Genomic DNA, 25,570 nt, shown 5'->3' with positions numbered 1-25,570 from the left:
AAACCAAATTAAATGTTATGTTGGTCTAATTAAGATTTTTAACTGAAATGATAATACTAAATGAATGTTATCAATTAATTTTTGAGTGCTTAAGGTGATTCCATCAATGCATAACTAATGGTATCTGAAGCAAATTAAAGCACAGGGAACACCTTTAAAGGAATAAAAATATAGAATTGCCACATTCGAAAGACATTGTGATTTGTTTTAGATTTCTCATTGTCATTGGTGTGTTTTATTTAATAAACATTTTCCATAAATATATAAAATGGAAATTTTTAGGCATCACTTGCCCACATTACTTGTTCTTGAAAGCACTAAGTATTTTTAATGCATGTCAGACACAATCTCAAATAGTTAATCAATTTATTATTTTTTAAGACAGAGCTATATCTTAAATATTTCCTAGACCCCTATAATTTAGGATTATAGGAAACATTTTCATCAGGGCCAAAAAGCTTTGAGAAGCAGCATTTGCAAAAGATTCTTATTTGATGGCAGGAACTGATAAAACGATATGGTTCTCTCTCAAACATCTGTCAACTCATTTATGCAGGGTGTTCCAAAAGTCCCAGTGCCATTTTAAGCTTTAACAAGCCAATCCATTTTAAGTATTTACAATGATTATATTTAAGCTTTAATGGCATATACCAATCTGTGAATTTCTTTTGAGACTTTACTTATATATGGTATGGAATTATTCTACTCTGAGTTTATTTCTTGAGCATTCCTCTTTCTAAGAATATGGCTTTATATCATTTTTTTCCTGCTTACTCATTTTCCCAAACTTCTTGAATTGGGACTTCATGTTCTGTACCCTTCTGGAAGGAATGGACTCTCTTTGGTTCTTAACTATATTATCTAGGGTCTGAGGATTGAGTCCTTTGTCCTTCAGTGACCTCAGTGGTAGGTGGCAAGCATGCTGCAATAGGGACAATATGTAATGCAGAAGCCTATCTAGCATAGTTCGTGTTGATCCTGTCTGATCCAGGGTACTCCCTGATCACTGCTCTCCAAGCTTTAGGTCCTGGGTTTCGAGTCAGAACAACACTAGTATAGGTATCAGGAACCCTTGGCTAGACCCTAATTCTGGCTCCCACGTTCTTGCCACTAGTTTCAGGCTCAAGGCTTCCCGGGCTACCGATGGTTCCCCACCTAGATGGCTCCCATGAATTACACAACCAGACTAGGCTATTCTGCTTAAATCCCCTCTAGCACCCACAGGCTTCTGACTGTATCTTTGCATGGATCTGGATCAGCAAAAATTCACTTTCTATAGTTTTCCTTGAATTAAAATATATATATTTCTCCATATAGTGGTAGATTTTGTTTGTTTGTTTTTTCATTTTTGCTGAAGTATTTGTGAGAGAAGACCAGAGCTCTTCTGATTCCATCACTCTGAGTTCTTGAGAAGCTTTCCCCTCCAAATAGCCTACAACCAATTCTAACTCTAGGTAAAATATAAAGAATATGATCAGCCTAAGAAGTTCTCTGGCTTAGAATGTAAGCTTCTTCAGGAAAGGGACTATTTTTCTTCTGGTTTGATATCTCTAGCACCTAGTACAGTACTGGACATTGTTTTAAACCAAATGTGTGATTTTATTGGTGCTTTTAATTTAGTGATTTTCAATCATGCCTGACTCTCCATAATCTCATTTGGAATTTTCTTGACAAAGACCCTGGAATAGCTTGCCATTTCCTTCTCCCAGTTCATTTTACAGATGAGGAAACTGAGGCAAATGGGTTCAGTGACTTGCCAGAGTCACATAGCTAATAAATATGTCTGAGGTCAGATTTGGACACATGAAGATGAGTTTTCCTGATTCCAAGCCCAGCATTCTATCTACCACGCTACCTAATATTGGTAAAGTGAACACTATATAGGTAAAGAAACTCCCACTATCGATGCAGATAGGCTCCTGCTCTGAAATTTATCATTTTCCTGGGCTGCCTCAGTCACTAATGGCCCCACAACACACTTAATAAATACTAAATGATTGACTTATTAAATGATTAGCATTGAGTCTTGTTGCTACTGATCATCTCTTGACCTTGATTCCCAAATACCTCACCTACTCAGCTTCCTGACCTCCTGGCTTCATTTCTGGAGAGATGGGTTTTCTACCTTTGTGACCCAGTGCCTTTGAAATTACATTTTCCCCCTTGTGCTCTCAAGGGCTAGTTCCTGCTGACATGGCAGAGTTGTTGCAAAATATAGCTTTTAAAAGCTGACGCATTAATCATTGCAATGGTAAAATCAATGGCTCATTAACGACTCAACAATGAACCATGGTCGCTTTGAAGACGCTTACCATATTAATAGAAAAAGCAAGTTGCAGCAAATTAAAATCTGGATTAATTCCATTGGAATAAAATGGAAACACGGGAGCTATATAATGTGTGGTTTAGGTTTGTGGATCCCTATGAAAGTTATCGATAGAGTGACTGAATTGTCAAGGAAGAGAAAGAATTTGAATTTTTCACTAAAAATCATTCCAGGGTAAAAACTGGATCCAGCAAGGATCCTCTCTAATCTTGAGACTGCAAAGAGATGAATATCTTAAGATAATAAAGGAAAAGGCCACCAAAAGACAGGAAAACAAAACTTTCCAGCAAAAACAACTGAATCCCCTAGATTTAGCAGAACACCAATGAGAGAAAACATAGCCTTAGCTCAGGAAAAAAAATCCCTTAAGGAAAACCTATTGGGATTTTTGTTTAAAAGAATAGAGCAAAATTGGTTCTTTCAAAGATTCTACCAATCACAGTGAAAACTGTTGATTACTTTGAATGAAGTCAGTTTTTGAGGTCCCTCATTTGCCACAGAAGAACCTTCTCTTCTGGATACATATATGCTATGCCCAATCTGTGAACAAAGGAATGAATGAAGATCTATCTGTCTATCTATCTATCTATCTATCTATCTATCTATCTATCTATCTATCTGTCTGTCTGTCTGTCTGTCTGTCTATCTATCTGTCTGTCTATCTATCTATCCATCTATCTATCTATCTATCAATCAATCTATCTGTCTATATATATATATATATATCAATCTATCTATCTATCTGTGTGTGAATATATGTATGTATGGAGGGATGCCTGTTTCTATATATAGATATAACAGTTTATGCTCTAAGATAATTCAAATTTCTTAATTTTTTTTGTCGTTATTCAGTCATGTCTGATTTTTTGTGAGCTTATTTGAGGTTTTCTTGGCAAAGATACTGGAGTAGTTCGCCATTTTTTTCTCCTGCTCATTTTACTGATACAAACAGGCTTAAGTGACTTACCCAGGGTAACACAGCTATTAAATTTCTGAGACGGGATTTGAGTCAAGTCTTCCTGACTCTATCCACTGCATCACTTTGGTGCTCTCTTAATTATTAACCTGGAATACTGGGTTCATTGGTGTTCTGTACCCTCTCCCAGGCTTGTAAATTTAATAATATTAGCTAATTCACAGAATCACAGACTCAGTTAATGGTACACTACCACTTTAATATAGCAAAAGTAATGCGTTTGCATTACCTCAGAAGTGTCCTTGTCTGAAGACTAAAGTCTGAAATACCTTTCACAAGGATATATAAATATTCATGACAGTGCTGCGACTAGCAGAGGGCAAAATGAGGCTTGGAACATACATCCAGCAATGTAAGTCTTCCCCAGGAGAGGAACTTCCATGCTTTAGCCCCCAAGGAAACTCCATCCCTGCACCTTGATTTACAGTCTTCCTTAGGATATGGGAGATAAACTGCCCTCTTACAGAATAACTGTGTCTCATTGTGGGATTGTCCTCTGTACCTAGCCCAAAATGGAATTTGGAAAAGGGAAAAGATCTACAAGTACAAAAATATTTGGAGCTGCTTTTTTGTGGTGGCAAAGAATTGGAAAATGAGGGATGTCCAACAATTGGGGAATGGCTGAACAAATTGTGGCATATGATGGTGATGGAATACTATTGTGCTCAAAGGAATGATGGGCAGGATGATTTCAGAAAGAACCAGAAAGACCTGCATGAATTGATGCAGTGAAATATGCAGAACCAGGAGAACATTGTACACAGTAACAGCAACATTGTGGGACGATCAACTGTGATAGACTTCAACACTCTCAGCAAGACAAAGATCCAGAACAATTCAGAGGGACTTAGGGCAAAGAACACTATCCACCTCCAGAAAAGGAACTGTTGCAGTCAGAATACAGATGAAAAAATACAATTTTCCAGTTGTTTATTTGGGCTTATGTTTGGGGGTTTTGGTTTTATAAGATGACTCACTTATAAAAATGAACAATATGGGAAAAATTAAAAATAAAATAAAATGGAATTTGGCCCAAGTAGAGTTTCAACCAGTTTACATATTCCAAGGAAGTCAAGCCATCATCTCCTGGACCACTATTTCCTATAGTCAGGTCAGGACTCTGAACTCAAGAACCTTGGAAATAACAATGCTACCAGCTCAGTGCCCATAGCTATCATGCTAGAAAGCAATATGGAGATGACACCTCATATATGGTAGACGCTTAATAATGATTGTTAAATTGAATTGTTAAGAGATGACCTTGCTGTAGTAGGGTGGGCAGCAAAACCAGCTAAAATCAACAATCAATCAAGGTTTCTGTTCCTCTCTAGCCTGGCCTGTTAAAATTGAGAGTATTGAAGCATGATGCCTCTGACTCTTACCTGTGGTATGTCCAGTTCTCTCTATCGAAGGCTTGGATGAATTGATAGTTTTATCAACATGAAATAGCTTCAGGTCATCTTCATCTAGTGCAATATCTCCCCAAAAGACAGCTAGGAGGAAAAATTAAACCAATTAGCTTTGCCCACACCTCTGATACAACACCAAAACAAATCAGGCAAGAATATCTAGTCATTCTAAGAACAGGGTCATTAAAGGCACTCTGATCAGACTTGGAGTCAGGAAGACTTACGTTCATATGGCTCTTTCCTACCTATCTAGCCTTCTTTTAATTTATTCCTATCCACAAATACAACCATCCATCCAGCTGCAGTTACCCTAGACCACACAGTCCATATATATCCCATCTTTGTGCCTTTTTCACTTCCCATGGATCATGCTTGGCATAAACTATCTCCTCCCTTCTGCTTCTCAGTTTCTGAGGGTTCCTTCAAGACCCAATTCAAATCCCACCTTCTAAAGGGCTCCTTTTCTCATTCTCAACTTCAGCTGCTTGTGATTTTTCATTTAAGAATCTATTCCATTGACTCTGTCTCTTTTTAAAATGTCTTCATGTCATCTTCCTCTTTAGAATGTGAATTCCTTAGGGGTATGGATTGCTTTTTTGCCTTTTTGTTTTAATCCCCAGAGCTTAGCATAGTGCCCCATAAGTGCAGTACTTAATAAATGTTTATTGACTAACTGAAACCTACAGGTCATAAAAGAACAGATAGAGCACTTAATTTCAATTTCAATATCATTTGTTTCCTTTGTAATCCTATGTATATTGTTTTACGTATTTAGAAACATTATTTTGAGAAGAAGTTCACAGGCTTAACCAGACTGCCAAAGAGGATCATAATATATTCTGTATATTACTATATAGTTATTTATTATTTATATATTTTTTCATTATTTAAGGAGGAAATCAATATGATTAGATTGCTGTTTTAGGAATGCTAGTTCGACAACTATGCTTATAAGAGAGGCATTAAACTCATATAAAAATGGAATTCTGGCTCATATTGATTTAGAAGACTACAAATTAACATCTATGTTATATTATATTTTTATTTATTTATTCAAATATTTCCCAATTGCATTTTAATTTCATTCTGGCTGCCCACCAAGTAGAGAGGGAGTCTCTCTGATATAAATGATAAATCTGAAAGGGGAAAGACTGAAGAAAGTTCAATTCAGAGACCATTTTAGTAACATAAGCAAAAGGTATTGAGGGCCAAACTAGGAGGGGAGGTCAAACAAAAGCAAGAAATATTGTGGAGTTAAAATCAGTAAGTCTTGACAAATGATTGGCTGGGATGCAAGAGGTAAGGATGACTCTTAAGACTGTGAACCTGAGTGCCTGAAAGGATGGTGGTTTCCTCAATAGAAGAAATGAAATTAGGAAATAAAGAGCATTTAGAAAATATAAAATAAAATGAGTTCTATTTTTGTCATATTTAGCTTAATATGCCTATGGAACATGAAAGTAGAGATGTCCAACAGTGAATTGATGATGTGAGCTCAAAAGAAACGAAGGTAGGAGAAACAGATCTGGAGAGTCATCTGCTATGGGGGCTCATGAAATCACTGAAAGAGAAAATAGGAAGCAGAAGAGAAAGGGTCCACAACAGAGCTGAAGGAAATACTCACATATAGCAGGCAGAACATGGATAGCAATAGAGCAAAGAAGAATGAGAAGGAGTTGACAGATGTGTAGGAGGAAACTCAGGAGAAAGCAGGGTTCAAAGAGTAAGAAAAAATTTTAATAGAAACTCCCTTTCCCCATCTCCTCCTTTGGTCTTTGTGCATTTCTAAGCATTGATTTACCTTTGTTTCTATGTGTATAGGATATATTTCCCAGGAGACTGAGTGCAAGAACATTTTATGTTTGTCTTAATATCCCTTGCACAGTTCCTTGCACACAATAATTGCTTAATAAGTGTTTCCTGAAGTGGTTTGAACAGAATATCATTATGAACACTCAACCTTCAAATCTTTGTGTTAATGCATTGGCTAGCACAACACCTTCCCCCAGGATTCCAAATTCAATTCAATTCGATTCAACAAATTTTTATTAAGTGCTAGGAATTCAAAACAAAAAATCCCAGGCCACAAGGAACATGTATTCTCCTGGAGGACACAACACTTGGAAACAAACAAATAGCTTACATAATTTTGTTAATGAATAAACTGAGGGTACAGAAGATAGATTTGAGAAACATTGAATATGAGAACAGAAGGAGCCACTTAGTTCAATCATCTTTATTTTACAGATGAGGAAACTGAGGCCTCAGGAGATAATTTGATTATGCAAGCCACCATAGTAAGTGGCAGAGCTAGGATTCAACCTAGGCTTTCTAATTTCACAATCAAACTCTCTATAGAGCAAGAGTGTAAAACTAATGCAAAAACCAGTTAAGGTTTCATCTTTCTTACCTGGGAAAATATAATATAAATATACCAGTTTGGGGGAACTTGGGTTTGTTACATCAGAGATCATAGGTGCTAAAGTCATCCTGAGACAAAACCATAACTAGGGTGGGGTACCTAAAGCTTTATCCAAGGATTCCAAAATTTAGAGGGTGCTGAATGTAGTTGAACTCCTGCAGCAAGTAGAAATTCATGAGCTTGTTATGAAGAACAATTTAATTAAACAATTATTAAAATGGGAATCAACCTGATGGCTTGAATTCTGATATAATTGCCACTGGGCAAGTCACTAAGACAAAAACTTCAGAATGACTATCAAACAACAAATCCTCCTGCTGGACATCCACTCCTGCTACTTCTAGCCCCCCTAAAAAAATCAAAGGGAGGTTTCCTCTTTAAAGTGTGACTTTTGGCCTTGCAAATAACCATAGTGAATCATCATTTATTTCTACCATTCAGAGCCCCAGAATGCTACACTGTGAGAAATTTAGAAGGATAAAATCATACAGAGATAGCAATATTAATGTTAAATACTCAGTCAACAAACATTTATTGGGAACACAACCAGGCCCTATGCTAGGTGCAAAAGATACAAATAGAAGAGCAAGAGCTAGTTTTTGGTGTATAATCCCATGATTCTAAGAGGATTCTTCCTTGGAAAGAAAAAAAATTAACCATAAGCAAATGCTGGTGATTTTCATGGACACATCATCTTTTTCTGTTTTGTAATATTCTGTAAGTGACTCCCCATGACTGAGTCTCAGTTTCCTCATCTATGAAATAGGGGTAATGTTAGCCCTGATTAATAACAGAACTACTGTGAGGATCTAATGGGATGAGAAATTTGAAAGTATTTTGTTAACTGTAAAAGGATATATAAATGTCATCTATTATTTCTCTCCCATTTCTGCTCCCTGAAGAATGTCATTCAGTAATCAGAAGGAATTTGAAGCTATTAAACTCCTCAAGAATGACATGCCAACCTCACAGAGTTGCCCAATCAGACCAGCCAAGAAGCTGCTGCTGACTCTCCTGGATCCTCTCCAAGCCCCAATTCTAATCTCAGGAGCCAGCTGAGCTTCTCATCCCTCTTCTCAATGGAATACTTACACACACTAGGCATCAAAATAAATCCACCGCAGACCTCTCAGATAGCTTCTCCATCCAAGAGGCCATTGTCACCACAACTAAACAAGAACCACTAATTAGCTATGAATACTGTATAAGACCTTCCCAAGGCTACTCCCAGAAGCACATGCATTATTCACTGAGAAAGGGTCAAATGCCAGAAAAATGGCCCAGTGCCAACTGGGCAAGCTGCCCTTTTGAGCTAACAAGTGACTTCACTTCAAAATATAAGGTTGGAGCTTAATTCCCTGAATAAATCCAGGTTAGATCTCATGGAAACCACTCAGGATCAGAGGATTCTAGACTAAGTACTGGAAGAGATTCCATAATCATCTAGGTCAAATTTCTCATTTTATTGATAAAGAAACTGAAGCCCAGATGGATTAAGTAACTTGTTCAAGGCCACATTCAAACAATAATCCAACAATAAACATTTATTAAGCCCTTACTATGTGCTAGACATTGTGCTAAGTACACACAGGTAGTGACAGAGCAAGGATTCCAACCCAGTTCCTTCATCTTTAGGGATACGGCATTTCTTTACTTGGCTCCTTCCTGCTAATCTATCATCAAAATAAGGTCTCCTCTGATCTCTTTTTATGGATATCAGATATGCTTGGCATTGTAGGTAACACTTAAAGTATAAGGCACGATTCCTGTCTTCTGTTGGTCCCATGAGCACCTCGTATGTAGCAGACACCATAGCTCTAGCTTGGAATGTTTTCCTTGGTCCAATGGAGGAGAGATACTAATCATCATGCATCAGCCCTTTCTTAGCACTGGTCTGTTGGCTTGGGTAGAAAAGTCAGAGAGTGAATGGAATTGGAGGAAGAAGGGAGGACCCTAAGTTCTTCTAGAATACACTCTGGCCCCATGTTTAGGGACCCCAGAAAAAGGAACCCAGTAGCCTCCTCCAGAGGGAGACAGAGACCCCAGCATGAAACTTCTGCTGAGAATATCATGCCCAGAGAGAGGAAGCAAACCAGCTGGTATATTGAATGAAGCCATCATTCTGGATGGCTAATTGTCAGTCACTTGGTTCTTTACCATTAGCATTCAGAATCAAGAATTCTGGGAGCAGGGCTACTATCCCCTACTGGAATCAAAGATGGCTTAAAAGAAGATGTGGGAAAGGGCTTTACAGAAGTGGGAGAGCGCTGTACACAGTAACAGCATTATTGTATGATAATCTACTGTGGAAACTTGGCTACTCTCAGCAATGCATGATCTGGAACAATCCTGAAGGACTACGAGAGGGAATACTATCCACCTCCAGAGAAAGAACTCTTGGAATTGGATGGATGCAGATGAAAGCATGCTATGTTTCACATCAGTTGATTTAAGGTTTTATTTGGGGGTTGGGTTTTGTATGAGTGTGCTCTTGCAACAAGGACCAATGTGGACGTGTGCTTTATATGATAATACATGTAGGACCCAGATCAAATTGTTTAATATCTCTGAGTGGGGGAGAGAAGAGAGGGAGATGGCTTCGATGGTATAATTTTGGGAAACGTTGAAAATTATTGTTACATGTAATTGAGAAAATAAAATATCCTTGAATTTAAAGAAGAGAAAGAAAAGAAAAAGGGCTTTAAAAAGCTAGCTCTTCCCACCACCCCAAAATGTGTAAGACAAGAGCCGCTCTACTCATACAGTCAAGTCCTCATCCCCTCATGCCTGGACTATTGCAATCCCCTGTAGATGGGTTTCCGTGCCTCAAATCTCCTCCCACTTGAATCTCTCCTCCACCCAATTGTCAAAGTGATCTTCCTAAAACAGAGGTCTGATCTTCTGCTCAATAAGTCCCTGGGGCTCTCTCTGACCTCCAAGATCAACCCTTTGCTTACTTTTAAAGCCCTTCATAACCCTTCCTTACCCATCTAGACACCCTAATTTTACTCCATCTCTACTCAGTCTATGATGATCCAGCTACCCTGCCCTTTGTGTCATTCCTCCCATGTGACATGCCATCTCCTGATGCTATGCATTTTTACTGGCTATCTCCCAGGACCAGAATGCTCTCTCTCCTCCACTCTGCCTCCTGGCTTCCCCTGCTTTCTTCAAGACTTGGCTCAAATCTTTTCTGCCTTTCTCACTCCTTTCCATTGTTACAGCCTACTAGCTGAGACCAACTTCCCATTCTCACTGTTCTTCTCTTGTATGTACCCAGATAATTGTTTGCATGTTGTTTCCCCCCACTCTCCACTGGACTGTGAGCTCCTTGAGAGCAAACATTGTCTTCTGTCTTTCTTTGAATCCCCAGAATCTAAAAAATAGTAAGTGCTTAATAAATGCTTGGGAAGGAGGGTGTTCATGATAATCTAGTTCAAGTCCATTTTACAGAAGTAGAAACTGAGACACGCCTCCCCAAAGAGGAGTCTCAAATCAAATATTTCCTGATAAGTTCCAGCCATTCCTTCCCAAAGTTACTTTTCTACACATACTCATACATACAAAAATATATACATAGGTATACATTTGTATACATATAGGTATATTTATAAAAATATTTTGTATATATGTTTGTCTATCTTGTCATGTATATTTGTCTCCCCTACAGAATATAAGTTCCTGAAGGGCAAGGACTTCCTATTTCATTTTGCCTTTGAGCCCCTATCACAGTACCTAGCATATAGTCAAATCTTAACAAATGCTTATTGATTAAGTGGCACATAGTAGACACTTAATAAATGTTTATTGATTGATTGAGAGAACATTTGAGCTGAGTTTCAAAGGGAGCTAAAGATTCTCTAAGAGGTAGAGATAAATAAGGAGAATATATCAGACATGGGCAACACTTCATTCAAAGGTAAACAATTTCATGTCTAAGAGCAAGGAGAAGCTAAGTGTCTCAGTGGATAGAGAGTCAGGCCTAGAGATGGGAAGTTCTGTGTTCAAGTCTGGCCTCAGATACTTCCTACCTGTATGATCTTGGGCAAGTCACTTAATCTCCATTGCTTTGCCCTTACTGCTCTTCTGTCTTAAAACCAATACTGAGTATTGATTCTAAAATGAAAGATAATCATTTTAAAAAATAAAAATAAGTGGCTAGAATTTGAAATCAGCCTAGAAAGACTAGTTAGAGCTCAAGTGGGATGAACTTTAATGCCAGCCAGAGAAAGCAGGTTGTTAAGTTGCTGTTGTTTTTTGAAACCAGTGGGAGATGCATTAAGCCCCTTCTGAATGCCAAATAGATACGCTTAGACTTCATATTCCAAGTAAACTAGGAACCAATGTGTGTTTTTGAGCATAGGAGCAACAATCATGAAAAGAGATTTAAAGAAGATGTATCTGGTGGTGGAATGACAGGCAGAAAGCCCAGCTAGAATAAAAGTTCAGCTCTACTTGTGATGAGGACGTAGACAAGGGTAGTGCCAGATAAGGAGAGATGGGTCCTAGGGCTCGCCTAAGGAGGACTTAAATGGACTTTAGTGAAATAATGGATATGCGGGTGACTCATTTCTCACCTCTCCACCCTATCCTCTTATGTCATACTTAATGACTTAAGCATTTATGTTATGTAAAGAGAAAAGAGCAGAAGGATAAGTTCTGAACCTTAAAGAAGGTAAAAAGAAGAAAAGCAGTGAAAAAAACAGAAAAGGAATTGTCAGAGGTAGGAATCACTATAAGAGAAGACTATAAGAGAACAGCATCATGGAAAAGTCTCCCCCCAAAAACTGAGATCTGGAAGAAGCCTTAGAGGGCATCGAGTCCAACCCCCTCATTTGACAAATGATGAAATGGAAGCTCAGTGAAGCAGTGACTCGCTTTAAGGTCATGAAGCTGTATGGGGCCAAGTGGCAACCCCCAAATGGGATCTTCTGGTTTCTAGCCCCATCCTATCAGAGAGGCCAAGAGAAGAGTGAATTGCGAGAACGATATGAACCGATGATATTGAACAGAACAGAGAAGTTGGTGATGATGAGGGCAGAGAAAACACTTTTGAATCTAGCCATGCAGTAAATTTCAACTCTGGCAAAATGTCAGACATACTTGTTGTCTCCCCCATTAGATCATGAGTTCCCTGAAAGTAAAAACTGTCCAGCACTTAGCACAGTGCGCTTGGCACATAAGAGGCACTGAATAACTGTTTGATGACTTACTAAATGAATGCAAATTAGCAGAAAGAGAGATAACAGGATGGACAGTGTGTCCAAAGTGCAACCCATTGGATAGGATTAGGGATGTAGACTCTAAAGGATCACCCGAGTGCAAATATTAATAATATGGAAATAGATCTTGATCAATGACACATGTAAAACCCAGTGGAATTGTGTGTCAGCTATGGGAGGGGGTTGTGAGGAGGGGAGGGAAAGAACATGAATCTTGTAACCATGGGAAAAAATCTAATTAACTAATTAAATAAAATGTAAAAAAAAAATTTTAAGTGCAACCCATTAACTGAGGATGGCCAATTTATATGGCTGTGGGAGGAGGAGGGAAGTGTTAGGGTAGGGCTCTACTGAGTGAATCAACCAAGTCACTCCATTCTTATAAATAAAAAAGGAATATATTAAATATCAATGTTTGTCAAGCACAATGTAGATGTAAGTTACTACTATGGGTAACATCACTGCCACTGCTGTTAGCCAACATAGGGAAATGTGGTCACATAGAAGATGGATCAGATTTGCTCTGCTTGGCACCAAGGGGCAAAAGTAGGAGGAATAGATGGAAATTACAAAGAGGGAAAATAAGACTTGCAATAAGGGATTGAATGATTGAAGCTCTCCAGAGTGGGGCAGCCAGCATTGAGTCTCTGGGGGCAGGGAAGTCAAGGCTAGAAGGTCCCCGGTCAGATACCAGTAGAGGGGCTCCTTTTTTGTTTTGTTTTGGCTTGTTTTGGAAGGGTCTGGGCCACAAGGAGCCTCCCAAATGGGAGACTCGGTGATTCTGTGCGAATTCATCTCCACAAGGTTGGAGAAACATAATCATTGAAGGGCAAACAGAAAGAGAATCTCTTGGGGCAGGAAAGGCTTCCTGCAGATATCGAGGACAAAACAAGCCCATGAGTAACTAGACCATCCCAGTTAAAGGAGAAAGCATGTTATCTTTGTGGGCAGATGGGGTGTATTAAATGGCAGACCCTAAGCCTGCCAGAGCTTGTCAGCTTACCCTGACTAACCACACAGAAGTGCAAACAAGTCACTATGGTAACAGGAAAACATTCCTGTGGGTTTGTGGTTACTAAATGGGGTGGACATTAGCCACAGATATAAAGAGACTGGAAGGGTGAAAGATAAGGTTGTCTTAGGAATCCTAAATCCTGTGGGATCAGTTTCCCCAATCCATTAAGATCTGCTTGGGCTTATGTTCCTGGGTCTGGGGAATTAAGCCCTCTTAAACTCTTGTCAGATCACTAGGCTTTGTAGAAAAACATAGTTCTTTTCTATAGCTCTTTAGGGTTCGCAAAATGTTTGGTGTCCTGAAAATCTTTGGGTAGCCTGAAACCACTAAAGATAATAAAGCCAAGGGGACAATTAGGTGGCTCCGTGGATCAAGAGCCAGGTCTATAGATGGAGGTCTTGGGTTCAAGTCTGGCATCAGACATTCCTTAACTATGTGACTCCGGGCAAGTCACTTAATCCCAGTTGCCTAGACCTTACTGCCTTGAAACCAATACTGAGCATTGGTTCAAAGATGGAAGATAAGGTTTTTAAAGAAAATTTAATACAATTTCAAGTGGCACTAAGACTTTTGGGATACCTTGTATTTTTATTACAATGACCCCATGAAGAAGGCAGTACAAGTATTACCTTTCTTTCCATTCTACAGATAAGGAAATTGAGGCTCTGGTAATTTAGTGGACATGCCCATGGTTATAAAGCCAGTATCTGAAATGAGATCTGATCCTACGTCTCCTGACTCCACATCCAGAACTCTATCCACACCAGACCATAATGCCTCTCTAAGATGTGGGGCACAATGGGGACCCAGATAAAGTGAGCATCCATGATGATAAGGACCAAGGAAAGTAGAACAGAAATTGATGGTCTTCTGGTTACCTGAGGTCAGAGGAAAAAGGAACAGGACCATACAAGGGAAAGAGTGATGGATATGAAGTCAGGGGATCTGGATTCAAATCCTGACTCTAGGCTCTTGGACCAAAGCACTTGTTTTTCTGGACCTCAATTTCCTCATCTATAAAATGGAGTGGACTAGATGACCTCTAACAACTGTTAGATTAATATCTAAATCTATAATTCTAAGACCTAGAAAAGGAGTGTCATAGAGGGAAGAAAGGAAAAATAATTATCTATAATAAAGAGATCAAACTTATAGCCTATTTAGTGTCATTGGGAAATATTAACAAAAGAAATAAAAATAGAATAAAACACAGATAATGTTAATGTGTAGTTTTCTAAGTCAATATGTGCTTATAGGGTTCTTTACGTGTGATGGCCCCCAGTTCTATTTGAGTTTGAAACTATTGGTCCAAAGACTTCCCCTCCTGAAGGAGAGAAAACTCAAATGACCCTCAGTTTCCTGGCAAGTCAAGTAGTAACAGGAAAAAGACCAAGGGTAGTAACAATTCCCTCTAGTGGTCAAGGGTCATAGGATCATGGATATAGAGTTTGAAGGTACCTTAGAGGTCATCTAATCTAACCCCCTCATTTTATAGATGAGAAAAATGAAGTCCATAAAAGTTAAATAACGCAGGCAGTAAGCAAATGTTAGAATTTGGTAAAGGTGGGGGTTGATTGAATCAATAAACCATTCCACTCCCACTGAAGTACCTGACAAGCTCACTTTATTATGGGAGAATACTGTTGTTCAACCATATCTGGTTCTTTGTGACCCCATTTGGGGTTACAGATGAGGAACTGAGGCAAACAGGGTTAAGTGACTTGCACAAGGTCACACAGCTAATAAGTGTCCAAGGCCAAATTTGAATTCACAAAGAAAAATCTTTTTTTTAAACCCTTATAGGTAAGGGCTTTAAAAAATAAAAAATCAATACTGAGTATTGGTTCCAAGGCAGAAGAGGGATACGGTCTATGTAATGCACTCTGTATGTACTTGTGACAAAATATTCCCCAGAGATGGAGCGATGGTTTGGTATCAATTGTTCTTACTCTGCCACCTTATTAAATGTCAGTTTCTAAAAACAACTAAGTCTAGCTGACTAATTGGTATCAACTGAGAGCCACAATAGAAGCACGCTGGGGGAGGCTCATGAGCCATTACAGCATTAGAAAATCACCAGGAGTGGTGACATAATCAACGCCTTCTGGGGACTCAATTTGCTCATTCAAGTATAGTTTGCAAAAGTGAGTTCAAATCTTGTACTACAATTTGAACCCAGGTCCTGTGTCTCCGGATCCAGAAATCTTACCACAGCACCAAATCAAATTAAGGTGATTGGTTCTAAAGGGAAAAGCCTTTTGGAAATAAATGCATCTTGGAGCCCTAGAACAGCAGTTCTCAACATGTGTGTCGCGACCCTAGTGGGGGTCAAACGACCAAAACACAGGGGTCACCTAAAGTCATCGGAAAATACATATTTCCGATGGCTTTAGCTGCTGAGAAATCACGCTACTTTACAGCAAGATATCAGAAAGAACGGGGACCCTGCTGCCCACACATTGTACTAATATTAGTTACCTATCAGCAGCCCTCCCCCTATGAGGGGCGATGGATTTACCCTGTTGCCTGGAGACCGGACTCAAACAGAGACCCAGAGAGAGCACCTGGGTGCTGGCTCCGGAGGGGTTAAAATCGAGTCCTGGAGCGGATAACTCCTGGAGCAGATAACAGAGCCGAGTAACCCCAGCAAAGTGAAGCCTCAGTTGGAGCTGGAGGGAGACAACAGGAACAAGAAGGCAGCGTCTACGGACCCCCTCCCTAGGCAGGACTTACCTCCCACCCCAGCACTCAGGCTGCCTCCAGCTGGATTAATATTTCTCAACACATAATTAAATATTGTTTTTGTGATTAATCAGTATGTTTAAATTGTGTTTGATTTATAGCAATGAGAATACATAATGCATATCAGATATTTACATTCTGAATCATAACTGCAACAAAATTACAGTTTTGAAGTAGCCACCAAAATAATTTTTTGGTTTGGGATCACCACAACATGAGGAACTGTATTGCAGGGTCATGGCATTAGAAAGGTTGAGAACCACTGCTCTAGAAGATGCTGAGCAAAAATAAGCAAGAATGCTTCAGTGACCCACTGCCACCATTGAACAGTAGAGGAAAGGAAACATATTCAAAAATGAGCTGGTCCTCAAGCTGAGGATGTCCAGAGTCCCATAGCCTCTTGGGAATTGTGCAAACAATTGTCCCACTAAAGCACAGATGAAGTCTACATGTTTTTAGTAAGTGCTCTATGTCCAAGCAGCACTTTGCTGAAAGAATGGCAAAAAAGCAGTCCTCGTGCACAAGGATCATAAAATCCAAATAATGGAAGTGTTCATGGATCTGATGCAAATAAATAAGAAAGAAAAGAAGATAGTGGACATGGTTTGGAGAAGCTAAGGGATTTGCCCAGGGTCCCGCAGCTAATAAATTTTGGAGGCAGGATTTGAATGGAAGTTGTCTTAACTCCAAGTCCCCTACTTTGTCATTTTTAATAAGTTATCTCTAAACTGCTTATTGACCATAATACAACAGACTGATGGGAAAGCATTTGAAATCTGAAGGAAATTATTCACAAAGGTGGATAATTACTCTAAACCTTGGGGTGATAAATTTTCCAATAGCAACAAGTCAACAAACATCTAGGCGAAGAAATTTGGTTAGTTTTAGTTGACATTAGCAGAGAAAAGGATTAGGGGACATTCCTTATACGCAGATGGGGGTGGGGGTGGGGGTGATTTGGGGGAGAGAATCTTGAGTTCTATTCCCAGAGATTTTTTCAGAATAGAAACAAGGGATCAAAATGAAAGATAATAAATAACGCTAAGTAGCTAGCAAGTGTTTTTTTTTTGGGGGGGGGGTTGGGAGCTAGCCTGGGCCAAATTGCCTAGAGGAGGGGTCCTTCAGAGGAGCTAAATTCTTATTTGTTTAAAAGGGTCCTCTATCTCCTTCATATCCATTTGTAGGGAAGCTATAGAGGGGATTCTCAACCCTGAAATATATTGGGAAATTTTTGTCCCAGGTAGAGAGAGAAATATCTATTTTGGGGGCCATACAGATCACAAATGATATGAGATTAAGGGTATAAAATATGTCCTTACTTGAGGAGAGAAATGAGTATGTTTTCTTGTGGAGGAAGGCAGGAATCCCAGGACATTAGTGTAAGGTTATTGCTAAAAGTCTATCACTGGGGCAGTGTTTGCAAGTGGGGACTGAAGAAGCTTCCTATTTTAATTAGTGTTCTTGCTCACAAGTTGTTAAACTCTGCTGTTTCTATGCTGTGGAATTGTTGTCAGTACCCTTTGCATTCTAAATTTCCCCCTCTAAATTCAGCAAGCTGGAGGAAAGCCCTAATTGCTTCAATTTGGTTATGAATCTATGCTTAGGTTACTAACAACTGAGATTATATCAAATTTTTTCTGAAAAGATCAATGTGGATGCATAGGGAACTCTCCAATGAACATAGATTTAAAAAATAAATATGCAGAAGATGAAAAGAAGAGCAGGCAACAGAGTGTGGCACATTCCTATAAAAATAGCATCAGTTATGCTAAAGCCCGGGATATGCTGGAATTTATAACAGAGACTAACAACAATAAAAAGGATTTTATTTTGTTTTGTTTCCTCTATAGGGGATGGTGGTAAAGGCTATACCTGTGATTTCAATGGCAAAAGACAATTCTCTTGAATAAGAGCATGCCTCTACCAATACAAGTTAGAACCTTTTCTGCAACTTAAGTCTCAAGGATTGACCTAGAAGAGGTTAGGTGACCTGCCCAGGGTTTCATAGCCAGTGTGAGTCCCAAGCAGGACTTGAACTTGATGAATCAATAAACATTTACAAAGCACCTACAATAAGCCAGGCACTGTGCTAAGTGTTAGAGATACAAAAAGAGGCAAAACACTGCTCCTGTCCTCAAGGAACTTAGAGTCAAACAGTGGAGACAACATGCCAACAAATATCTACAAAGAAGCTATATAGAGGATAAGGAGGAGATAATTAACAACAGGAAGGCACTGGAATCAAGAGGTGTTGGGGAAGATTTCCTAGAGAAGATGAGATTTAGTTGAGTTGAAGGAAGCTCTCTATTCACTATGCTATTCTTTTTTTAAACTATACACTTTAAAGCTAGAAATAAAATGAGGATAAAAAAGTGGGGCTAGAACCTCTGTTTGGGGCAAATGAAACAACAATTAATGGAAAGACAACAGAGCTGCTCCCACTTAGTTTGCTTCTATTTTCTCTGCCAAGAAGGACCTTTGATTGGAAATGTTTGAACATTCTCAAGATTAAATAGTGATAGGGAGCACCTAACAGCCCTTGATGAGTTCTAACTACCTGGTCCAGATAAAGCTACAACCTCAGGAACTGAAAAACAATTGGCGAAGGTGATAGAAAAGCCACTGTCAATGACCTTCGAATGATCAGGGAAAACCACCAGAGAGGTGCCACGAGGCTACAGAGGGGCAAATGGACCGAGAGACAGACAGACAGACAAGCAGGCAGGCAGGAAGAGATAGAGGAAAAAAGAGAGAGATAAGGAGACAGAGATAGATAGAAAAGGGAGATAGACAGACACAGAGAGTTTACAGGCCAGTGAACTTAACTGTGATTCCTGGGAAAACACTACAAGATATTAATTAAAAAGGTAATTGGCAAGGAAGCTATGATAGCAAAGCTCCAGCATGGCTTCCCCAAAAACAGGTCATGCCAGACTAACTTCATTTCCCTTTTGACAGAATTACGAAGTCATTAGATGAGGAGAATGCTGCAGATACACTGTATCTAGATTTCAGCAAAGCTTTTAATAAAGTATTTCATACTATTATTGCAGAGCAGATGGAGAGATATGGATTAGGCAATCATATAATTAGATAAGTACAGAAGGTCTTCAGCAGGATACCCCAGGGATCCAGGCTTGATTGGGCTACTTCACATTTTTAGCAATGACTTTAAGGCAGAGGTGGCACATTCATCAAATTTGCAGACAACTCAAAGCTGAGAGGGATGGTTAATGCATTGGATGATAGGGTCAGTATGAAATAAAATCTTGACATGGTGGATAGAACATTAGAGCACTGAGCATTAGGTTGACTCTAATGAGGTGAAATTTAACAGAGATTGATGAAAAGTTTTGCTTAGGTACAAAAAAAAAGCAGCTTCACAATTATAAGATCACAGAGACAGGGACAGCTAGGTAGCACAGGTCTGCAGTCAGGTAGACTTGAATTCAAATCTGACCTCGGACACTTCCTAGCTGTGTGACTCTTGGCAAGTCACTTATCCCCAGTTGCCTAGCTCTCACTGTTTTTTTTTTACTTAAAATTGATACTAAGTATTGGATGGAAGATGAGAATTTTTTTTAAATCAGGGAAACATGGAAAGAAAATAGTTCTGAAAAATATATTGGGGGGGGGGGTGTGACATGGTAGCCAAAAAAAGAGAGAGATAGCTATCTTCCAGGAATATGGAGGTGACCATTCCATTATATCTTCCCTGCTCGGGCTTCATTTGGAGTACTGTATTAAATTTGGGGCACTATGGTTTAAGAAGGAAATTGATAAAAATAAAGAATTTCCAAAGGAGTACAACACAGATGATGAAAGGACCATGAGTCCATTGGCATATGAGGTTAGCCAAAGGAGGCTCTGCATGTTTAAACTGGAGAAGAAAAGACTCAGAGGTGGGTATATGATAATTATTTTTTTACTATCTAAAGAGATTTCATGTGGAGGAGGGTTTTGACTTCTGTTTGGCTATAAAGAGCAGATTTTAACAGCACTGAATGGAAGTTGCAAGAGAGACTGTTTAGGCTTAAAGTCAATGGAAAATTTCTAATAAGTTAAAAAGCAGAAAAGATTGCCTCGAGAAGTCCTTGGAGTCTTTCAAACAAAGGCAACTTTAATTTTTTTTAGATTTTTGGAAATTTTTATTTAATTAATTAATTTAGAATATTTCCCCATGGTTACATGATTCATGTTCTTTCCCTCCCCATCCCCGTCCCGTAGCCAATGCACAATTCCACTGGGTTTTACATGTGCCATTGATCAAGACCTATTTCCATGTTGTTGATGTTTGCACTAGGGTGATCATTTAGAGTCTTCATCCCCAATCATATCCCCATTGACCCATGTGATCAAGCAGTTGTTTTTCTTCTGTGTTTCTACTCAAAGGCAACTTTATTAAAAAATGTTGTGGGAGCAAGGCACTGAAGTAGGAACTAGGGATACAAAGAACAAAAGGGGAGATTCTGGTTGCCCTCATGAAGACTATATTCTACTGGCAGTGAGAAATTGAATGGGACAGGAGATAACAAACACAAGATAAGTAAATACAAAATAGATACCAGAAATATCCAATAATAGTAGGGGAAGGGAAAGGGGAGACTAATAATCAAGTAATTCAGGAAAGTCATCATAAAGTAGGTGGTACTTAAAGGGATACCAAGAAGCCAAGAGGAAGAGGAAGAACATCCTAGTCATGAAAGATAGCCTCTGCAAAGGCTGTGCAATAGGGGCAAGAGATGGAATGGCATATATGGAGAATACAAGTAATCTGGTTTGGCTGGAACATGTAGTTTCAGAAAGGATAATTTCTGATTATTTCTTAGATTCTAGCCTTTTGTACTACTTTGGATATGCAAGTCATGATTGATAACACTACTATTGATGGTACCTGCATTGCACCTTTCCATTATCTTTGGGTCTTCTACAATTTTAAGCCTGTGGAAATAATAGAGCATGAACCTCGCCTCCATGCCAAAAGGGTCTGTGGAGAGATTTCATGGGATCCATGAATTTGGAAAAGGGTAGGAAATGACATTGTTATTACAATATAACTGACTTCTTTGGTAATCCTATGTATTTAATGCTTTTCAAAAGCATACACCATAATCTTCACTAAATTACCAAAAGGATCTGTGACAAAAAAACAAATGAAGAACCCCTGCAGTGAAGGTTACATGATTCATGGCCAAGTAGCATCACCAGAAGAATGGTGGTATAAAAAAGATAGATAGATAGATAGATAGATAGATAGATAGATAGATAGATAGATAGATAGATAGATAGATGGATGGATAGATGGATGGATGGATGGATAGATAGATAGATAGATAGATAGATAGATAGATAGATAGATAGATAGATAGATAGATAGATAGATAGATAGATAGAAATAGATACAGATATAGAGATATGGTTAAATAGATATAGATATAGATATAGATATAGATATAGATATAGATATAGATGATATAGATATCCCTCAAATCAGTCTTGAGTCTGACTGCCCAGGAGTTGAGAAAAGCAAAGCAGACTCTAAACACAAAAAAATGAATTATTCTTACCTTTTCTGGTACTGTTGAGAGATGACTAGGGTGGCTACAGAAAACCACATAAGACTCCACTCTGATGTCTAAATAAATGGTTCAGTTTTTTGTTGTTCATTCAGTTGTGTTCAACTCTACATGAGCCCATGGACTTGTCCACAGAGAATTTTTGGCAAAGATACTGGAGTAGTTTGCCATTTCCTTCTCTAGGTTGTCCCCATTTTACAGATGAGAAATTGAGGCAAATAGGGGTTAAGTGACTTGCCCAGAGCACACAGCTAGTATCTGAGGCTAGATTTGAACTCAGATGTTACTGACTCCAGGGACATTGCCCTATCATCATCATCTTAGCTTCCACTAACTAGATTATAGGACATCATTTCTGTGTATTTTTTTTCACAGAATCATAGAATTTCAGAGGTGGTATCTCAGCAGCTGGTTAGCCCAACCCATACCCTGCTAATAATTAGCATTTATATAGTGCTTTAAAGGTTTCAAAGCACTTTATAAATATTACCTGATGTGGTCTTCAAGAGAGCCCTGACAGGCAGGTGCCATATTATTGCCCATTTTACAGATGAGGAAATTGAACCAGGAAGAGGTAAAGTGACTTGCCCAGTAGCACACAGTTAGTAAGCATTAAGGAAAGGATTTGAATTCAGGTCTTCTAGCACTCTACTCGCTATACCTAGATGCCTCAAAAGAATTTCCATTGCAACCTATCTGACAAGTGGTCATCAATTTGTTTAGAAGCCTGCAAAGATGGGAAACCCACTATCTCCTATGGTAGTTCCTTCCACCTTTGGACAGCTCCAGTTATTAAATTTTTTTTTTCGCTTATCACTTCTTTTTTGGCAACTTCTACTCATTGTTCCTGGCTCTTCCCCTTGGATCCAAACAGCAAGTCTAGCCTGTCTTTCGTATGACAGTCCTTCAGCTAAGACAAGATCTCTTAGCATGACCTGCCCCCCAAGTCTTCTCTAAGCTAAATAGTTTTTTTCTCTAAACAGTTCATTCAGTCAGTCCTCATATGACATGAACTCCAAGCCATTTCCATTTTTATGCCCACATAAATGTCAACAAATAGGCAACAGCAACATGTATTTTATTTTTGTTTTATTGATGGCTTTGGTTTTTATATTGTAGTTCTTTCCAGATATATTCATCCACCCTGTGATCCTTCTCTTGTAATAGAGAAAAACAGTGAAGCAAAACCAAACTGGTGGCCATGCTCTACAGTGTTTGCCACATTCTGTGCCCATGGTTCTCTGGCTTGCTTAGAAGGAAGGAGATATATTCCTTTAAGCCATTTCCTTTATCAACAAAGTATTTAATCAAATGGACACATCCAGGGAAACCGTGATTCCTATAATATACTAGTTTCACCTGACAATTACACAATGCTCTCCAGCTTTTTGGTTATTCAGCAAGTATTTGCTGGGATACTACCAGGTGCTAAGCACCATGGGAGAAAAAGAAGGCATGTGATCCCTGGAGTTACAAGCACCCACTTGCAAATATTCCACTTATGCCAAAGCTTATAAGAACATCACCTTCCCCCTCCCACTCAGGATACTCCACACACCCCCCAACCAGAAAGCTAGGTGTTCTGGGATGATGGAGCCACCTGGTGGTCAGCATTGAGAATAGTCTGACTAAATAGCAATTCCTCACCATCTTTCTACCTATTAAAAAGTACCACTATAATAAGTAAAGTTAACATTCCTCACAACAACATCATGGAGCAAATGGTGTAATTATGATTGTTCCCATTTTACAGATGAGGTATAAAGGAGTGAAATGGTTTGTGCACAGGCAGACAGCCAAGAAGTATGAAAGCCAGGACTAGAACCCAGATCTGGCAAGTCTGATTCCAGTATTCAATCCTCTAAGCCATGGTCCCCCTCTTGCCCCACTATTGTCCCTCTTTTCCTCCTTCCACTGACAACTATGTCAATTTGACTTCTGGTGCACCCCCAACCCCTTCCCCCTTCCTTTCTCCCTTCCAACTCTTGCCCAGATATTCCAGGAATATTTTTTCTCTTTCCACTCCATCCTGCATACCACCAACCTCCTCCCAAAACAGGAATCTCAATCATTTTCCAGTCAGGAAACATTAAATACCCACTATGTGCCAGGCACTGTGCTAAGAGTTGGAGTTACAAACAAAGATAAAAGACAGATCCTGCACTCAAGGACCTTATACTCCAATGGAAAAGATAGTATACAAACAACTATACACAAAGAAGCTATATGGCACATATATTGAATATAATCAAGAAAGGAAAAAAATTAAAATTAAGGGACATTGGGAAAGGTTTCCTATGGGATTTTAGCTGGGACCTGAAGAAATCCAGGGAAACCAGGAGGCAGAGATAGAGGAATTCTAGGCATGGGGGACAACTAGTAAAAATTGACTCCCAGAGTGAGGAGATGGAGTGTTTTGTTCAAGAAAAAGCAAAGAAGCCAGTGTCACTGGATCTCAGAATACATAGTGTATTTTAAGGTAGACCAGAAAGGTTGGGAGGCAAGTTATAAAGGATCTTAAATGCCAGAGGATTTTATATTTTGTTCTGGAGGTAAGAGGGAGCCACTGAAGTTTATTGAGTAGGCAAGGTGACATGGTCAGATCTGCACTTGGGGAAAATTACTTTGATATGTTGAGTTAAAGATGTCTATGGAGCATCCAGTTGGAGGTGTCTAATATGCAGCTGGAGATGCAAAATGAAATCAGAAGAGAGGTTAGGGCTGGAAAAGTAGATGTGAGAAGAATCAGCATAGAGATCCAAGGGGACTGTTGAGATTACCAGGTGAAACAGTATAGAGAGAGAAGAGGAGAGGGCCCAGAAAAGAATTCTTTGGGATACCTATGGTTAGCAGGCATGACTTGTATGAACTATTACATTCCCAATCTATTCCTTGAGTCCATTACTTCTCTTGTCAGGAGATGTAGTATGGTTCATCATTAGTCTTCTGGAATTATGGCTGATCATTTTATTACTCAAAATTGTTAAGACTTTCAAAGTTGAGACAGTTAGATGGCTCAGTGGATTGACAGTCAGGCCTAGAGATGGGAGGTCCTGGGTTCAAATCTGACCCCTGACACTTCCTAGCTGTGTGACTCTGGACAAGTCACTTAATCCCAGTTGCCTAGCCCTTACCACTCTTCTACCTTGGAAAAAAAATATACAGTCTTGACTCTAAGATGGAAAATAAGGGTTTATTTTTTTAAGACTTTCAAAGTTGTTTGTCTTTACAATGTTGCTTTTGGTGTATATACTGTTCTCTTCATTCTGCATCGGTGAAATCCTACTTCATATCTTTCAGATATGAAATATCTGATACAAAATTCAGATACAAAAATATTTGTAAATATTCTTTCTGTGATGACAAAGAACAGAATACTCAGGGAGTACTCACTCATAACACTGAGGAATGGCTCAACAAATTATGGTTGATGAATGGAACAGAATACTATTATGTCCTGTCTTCTTCTAATGAACATCATATGCTTCTGCTGCAAAGCTGTCCCCTCCCCTCACTATCATCTCTGGCACCAAAATTCCAAAATGAGATCAGTGAGATTTGATGAGCTAATGGTGGCTACTGATGCACCACTGGCCTTTATTCTCAGGCAACTATGAAAACGTGCTCAACTGGGGGAACTTCTTCCAGATCTTCCATTTAAGGAGGATACCCAGGGAAGTTATTTCATCATTTCCCACTGGGCTGCATTCCTCTGGACAATTATCATGCCCCTTGCACTGGAGACCTTCTCCTACTCCTTTTTTAGTTTCTCTCTTTGTGTTGTCTTTCCCATTAGAATTGAGAGCTCCTTAAGGGCAGGGACTATCTTTTACCTTCCATCTTAGAATCAATATTGTATATTGGTTCCAAGGCAGAAGAGTG

At 39.1% G+C, this 25,570-nt stretch overlaps 1 protein-coding gene across 1 annotated transcript in view; it reads right to left on the bottom strand.

Moving 5' to 3' along the window:
* TLL2 (tolloid like 2) overlaps positions 1 to 25,570 on the bottom strand; it is a 173,322-nt gene that overhangs the window by 134,841 nt on the left and 12,911 nt on the right. The window contains exon 2 of the mRNA XM_007478707.3: positions 4,685 to 4,795. Coding sequence (XP_007478769.2) covers positions 4,685 to 4,795 — 111 coding nt within the window. The remainder of the gene's footprint in view (positions 1 to 4,684; positions 4,796 to 25,570) is intronic.

The sequence above is a fragment of the Monodelphis domestica genome, chromosome 1, assembly GCF_027887165.1.
Source record: "Monodelphis domestica isolate mMonDom1 chromosome 1, mMonDom1.pri, whole genome shotgun sequence".
Taxonomy (NCBI): Eukaryota; Metazoa; Chordata; class Mammalia; order Didelphimorphia; family Didelphidae; genus Monodelphis; species Monodelphis domestica.
This window is presented reverse-complemented; position numbering and strand designations above follow the sequence as displayed.